General features: G+C 30.9%; 1 protein-coding gene across 1 annotated transcript in view; it reads right to left on the reverse strand.

Annotated features, from left to right (window-relative positions):
• The window catches only part of LOC107678984 (WASH complex subunit 7), a 19,301-nt gene that overhangs the window by 1,634 nt on the left and 11,832 nt on the right, over positions 1-5,835 (reverse strand). The window contains exons 25-28 of the mRNA XM_016474381.1: positions 2,508-2,642; positions 2,309-2,417; positions 1,446-1,512; positions 1,169-1,255 (exon numbers count right to left, since the gene is read on the reverse strand). Coding sequence (XP_016329867.1) covers positions 1,169-1,255; positions 1,446-1,512; positions 2,309-2,417; positions 2,508-2,642 — 398 coding nt within the window. The remainder of the gene's footprint in view (positions 1-1,168; positions 1,256-1,445; positions 1,513-2,308; positions 2,418-2,507; positions 2,643-5,835) is intronic.

Genomic DNA, 5,835 nt, shown 5'->3' on the forward strand with positions numbered 1-5,835 from the left:
ACACACGAGTTACAAAAACAGTCGGTTATGTCTGTGAAGGCAAACAGCTGGGAAATAAATTGCATGTTTATTTTAGATCTAAATAGTGTTCTGTGCAGACAAAGACAGAACAGTTAGCATGTTTTGCACAAACTTTCACCATGGCATTAGAACTAGTACACCGTTTTCGCTTGTGAAATCAAAATGACGGCGCCGTGGGTGGAAACTTAAAGATTAAGGGGCGGTAATATTATAATGAGATCCCTTTGCCACGTCACCAAGGGAGCGAAATCAGACGCGCTCGTTTTTTCAGACGCTTGCAGAAAAAGGTTTCCCCAAACAAAGTTTCTGGTTGAATCTTTTTCACGTTTCCTTGGTTGGTAGATGTACCGGGGGCCTGATTATAGCATTTAAAACCTGGAAAAGTAAGATTTTCACAATATGTCACCTTTAATGTTTTATTATTCATTTATTAATAATAACCAATAAATACTAAACCTAATAATAATAATTACTAATTGTTTATTGTTATTTTTGTATGTTTTAACAATAATAATAATAACTTATATTTTAGAATGAATTATTTAATAATAATTTATAATAATACAAATTATTATTGTTATTGATATAAGAATCATCATCATCAATTTGTTGTATTTATTTTTTAACATTGATGTATTAATATTACTACTATTACCATTCATGTTTGTTTGTTTGTTCGCTTATTAATAATAAATAATAAATAATAAACCTAATAGTAATAATTACTAATTGTTTATTGTTATTTTTGGTATGTTTTAATAATAATTATTATAATTATTATTGTTATTATTAACAATGCTTTCGAATTAATAATAATAACTACCAATAATAATTACTAATTGTTTAATGTTATTGTTGTTGTGTATATTATTGTTGTATTGTATGGATTTTATTTATTATTAATAATGTCTATTTATTATAATTGTTGTTTTTAGTATTATTATTTTTTAGTATTTGCAGAATTTATTAATTATTGTTGTTGTTTTATTTATTCACATTATTATTATTGTTTTAGTATTTGAAGTATTTGTTATTGTTGTTTTATTTATTCACATTATTATTATTATTATTATTACTATTATTATTATTATTAATTCCCTGTCTGACAGCAAAGACGCTGATTGACTGACATTATGAATTACAGTACCTGGCGGCTTTCTGCGTCTCTTCAGAAAGTCCTTCCTCTTTAACAAGCTCCTCAAAGTTAACGATGTCCTCTAGATCAGGAACAAACCTGGAACATGTTTGAATGTGAGTAGCTTGCTAATGTCTTGGTTGTTCGGAGGACTTCTGTAGGACGATTTTTATAATGTTCATACCATATGTGTCTCATTTAGCTCTAAGTGTTGTGTGAGAAGACTATTATTATTTATCTAGTATTACCACGATCTGAATGTCTCAGTCAAATAATCTTTGTATGAGACCTGATAGCGCTGCTGCAGCAGTGCAGCCCTCCGGACCGAATCATGCGCACATAACCCATCGCATTGCCTGCAAGAAAGAAAAGAATGGAAAGAGAAGGAGAAAATTTTTTTTAACATTTATTAATTTAATTCTTAAATACAACTATATATACTTTTTTCAACTTTGAATTTGCTGCTTTGTTGTGAAGACCTTTGCATTTCTGTGTCTTTTCCTTGACAAATCATTCAGCCTTAAAGGGTTAGTTCACCCCAAAATGAAAATTAGGCTGCGTTTTACTCACCCCCGATGCATCCTAGGTGTATATGACTTGTATATGACGAATCCAGTCGGAGTTATATTAAAAATTGTCTTTGATCTTTCAAGCTCTATCATTGCACTCAGCGGGTGTTACATTGCTTCTGTCCAAAAGACGTGAAATAAAAAGCACCTTTCCATTAAAAAAAGTGTCTCACACAGCTCCGGGGGGTGAACAAAGGCCTCCTGTAGCAAATCGATGCGTTTTTGTAAGAAAAATAGCCATATTCAAAACATAATAATCACTTTAATCTAGAAAACGCAGCCTAATTTTCATTTTGGGGTGAACTAACCCTTTAAGCATCCCAGCATGCACATTATGAAGTTGAGAACATTACAAAAGGAAAGAGTTCCCAGATGCATCTGAAAACCTCTAGAGCAGGGGTGGCGAACTCCGGTCCTGGAGAGCTCAGCTCCAACCCTAATTAAAACTCACCTGCCTGAAGCTTCCTAGTAACCCTTCAGGCCTTGATTAGCTTGTTCAGGTGTGTTTGATTAGGGTTGAAGCAAAACTCTGCAGGGCTCTCCAGGACCGACGTTCGCCACCCCTGCTCTAGACAAACTTTACCGATCTGACTGATGAGCTGTCTGAACTGATCCAGGTAGCTCTGAGCATCCGGAGTAAGACCCAACTTCCTGATGCCACGGTTGAACTTCTCTGCTCGCTCAAAGGGGTACTACATACAGCAGAAACCAACAGAAGATCATGTCTTCATAAAAGGACATTGCTTCCTGACATAACGACGTGCCAATGGAGACCAGCGCACCTTTTGGTCCGTCTGATCCTTGGTTTCCCTGAAGAAGCGGATGTCTTTGATGAGTCTGGATTTGATGTGCTCGTCATACATGAACTGACTGAAAATGTAGAACTTCTTGCGGAGGAACTGATACGTGAAGTTCACCTGCAGAGAGACACTTCAGGCCGTCAGTATGATGAGATGTCACGTAATACAGATGCAGCTAACAGGGAACGCTCTGGCAAGCTTCTCTCAAAGTTATTAACAATCATTCTTCCAGTAACGACAATAACATTTGTTCAAAGTTTCCTAGTCTTTAGCAACAGCCTCAAAACATTATACATCATCACTCATGGAATGTTTTTCTGAAACATTTTGGCTGGACGTTCGTCTAAGTATTTAATAGTTTCAGATGTTTCAGAGAACATTAAAAAGTAACATTCTCATAATGTTTACAAAATGATAAAATGGAAAGTTCCCTTTATGTTTTTTTCCAACTTTCACATAACAAGACAAAACATAAAAAACTGGACATTTTGAATGTTCAGAGATGTATTATTAATATTATTAGTAGTAGTGGTAGAATATTTGATCATAATTATTAGTTTTAACTACTATACTATTACTGTTTTACAATCACAATTTTTTTTTTTATTATTGTTACTGTTATTATTATTATTATTATTATTAATAATAATAATATATTTGATAGTAACTTAGTTATATCTACTATACTATTACTACTACTACTATTATTAATATTATTATTACTAATAATGTTTTATAATTACTAATTGTTTATTGTTATCGTTATTATTATTAGTAGTAGTAGTAGTAGTAGTAGTAATGAAAACGTATTTATGACTATTGCTGATATTGTTATTATTATTGGTTTGTTGTTTGTTTTAACTGTAATTAATATGTTTGTTAACCATTATTAAAATGGAAAGTTCCCCTAAATGTTTCTGCCAATTTTCAAACATCCAAAAAAAAACAACAACATTTTTTTAACATTTAAAAACTGGATGTTTTGAATGTCAGAGAATAGTATTATTATTATTATTATTATTGGTGTGTTTTAATTATCATCATTTTTGTTTTATTAACTATTTAATCATTATTATTATTAGTTACACTTATTAATTTATAATAATCCTTTAATATTTATTAATAATAATAACAACAGCAATAATATTAACTGTTTATTGTTGTTCATTTAATATTGTTGTCACTGTTGTTTTATTTTATTATTATTATTACTTCTAATTACCTTAATATCATTATTTAATTATCATTATGTTTATTATCATTAAAATAGAATGTTCCCTTAATGTTTTCTCCAATGTTCATATAATCAAGAAAAAACATTTAAAAACTTGACATTTTGAATATTTAGACAACATTCAAAGATAACTTCATAACTTTAAGGGATAGTTCACCCAAAAATGTTGCCATCATTTACTCACCCTCATGTCATTCCAAACCTCTATAAGTTTCTCTTATGTTGAACACAAAAGAAGATATTTTGAAGCAGGGGCGGACTGGAGCTAAAAAGTGACCCTGGACTTTTTGGCACAGAGCGGCCCACCACACCATAAACCCACCAGCTCATTAGAGCTATTTTTAACACCACTTGCTAACATACAGATATAACACAATACAGAAATATATTTTTTTATTATTTTCATTAACATTAATAAATTACCATCATACTTCTTTACATTATAATTTGTCTTTCCTGGTGTATATGGCAATTTGTAAATTATATTTTTACACATCTCTTAGAGGGACAGTTTAATATCACTTAAGTTAAGTGCCTACCATAATATCAGTTCATATAACAATGCTCTGCTCTAGAAGACTTGGAATGTAGTGCAGGATGTGGACTGTTTTTATTGTACCTTTCAATTGCCTGACAAGAGTTTTTTTAATGAAGAATTTTGATGATGAAGAATAATACAGTAAACTGTAATATGTGAAATATATAGAGTAACAATTTAGAATAGCTGTTTTCTATGCAAATATATAGTAAACAATAATTTATTTCTGTGATCAAAGCTGAATTTTCAGCATAATTACTCTGGTCTTCAGTGTCACATGATCCTTCAGAAATCATTCTCATATGCTTATTTGCTCGAAAAACATTTCTGATTATTATCACTGTTGAAAACAGTTGTGCTGCTTCATATTTTTGTGGAAAATGTGATACATCACCATTCAGTCTAGAGTAAGATTTAAAATAATAATAATAATAATACTTTTATTCAACAAGGTTGCATTAAAATGGTTTAAGTGACAGTAAAGATATACTTATTAAAAATATTTATATATATAAAAAATGTTGTTCTTTAACTTTGTATTCAACAAATAATCCTGAAAAAGTTAAAGTGTCACAGTTTCCACAAAATATTAAGAAACAAAAATACTGGTTTTCAGTATTGATAATAAGAACCATTATTAATAACTGAGCACAAATAATAATTGAAAATAATTAAGCAGCAAATCAGCTTATTAGAATAATATCTGAAAGATCATGTGACACTGAAGTCTGGAGATCCATTTTCAACATTGATAATAATTAGAAATTGATTATTATTATCAAATCAGCATATTAGGTTGATTTTTGAAGGACCATGTGACACTGAAGACTGGAGTAATGATGCTGAAAATTCAGCTTTGATCACAGAAAAAAAATACATTTAAACATTCTACCATTAAAACATTTACATTAAAATATCTTTAATAGAAAACTAGAACTTTCCTAACGGCAATTGAAAGCGAAAGTCTTCAGATTTACAATGTTCTAGAGTAAGTTTGAGAATTATATTTTTACAGTTTTTTTGAAACATTTTCTTAGACACGTGAAATTTCAGAAGAAATATAACGATATACAAACGTCTGCTGAAAACGGCTACATTAATGTTTCTATATACACTGTGGCAAACAATGTAAATGGCATTAAAATCTGAGAAATTCGAAAAGGCCAGTAGGAGCATCAGTATAGTTTGCATCCCTGAAAATTAATGTCTGTCATTTAACATTTTTTTTCTTTGTAAACAGTTTGTAAATATTGCTGAATTGTCTCATCATGTTTAGCTGTTTACATTTTCTCAGCTCGCATTCAAATGCCGCACAGCGCAGCTCAGCTCAGCTTAGCTTCTGTGAATAGTAAATCCCGCCTTCTTCAATTTGATTGGTTAAAACATTTTGACATTGACGAGCGCTTTTAAGCCGCTGCGGCTGCACTTGACTGAGCCAGAACGCTCTACATTAAAGGGGTCATATGATGCTTTTTTAAAGATCATTATTTTGTGTATTTGGTGTAACAGAATATGTTGACATGCTTTAATGTTCAAAA

Source organism: Sinocyclocheilus anshuiensis, unplaced genomic scaffold, assembly GCF_001515605.1.
Source record: "Sinocyclocheilus anshuiensis isolate Anshui unplaced genomic scaffold, SAMN03320099.WGS_v1.1 scaffold2044, whole genome shotgun sequence".
Classification (NCBI taxonomy): domain Eukaryota; kingdom Metazoa; phylum Chordata; class Actinopteri; order Cypriniformes; family Cyprinidae; genus Sinocyclocheilus; species Sinocyclocheilus anshuiensis.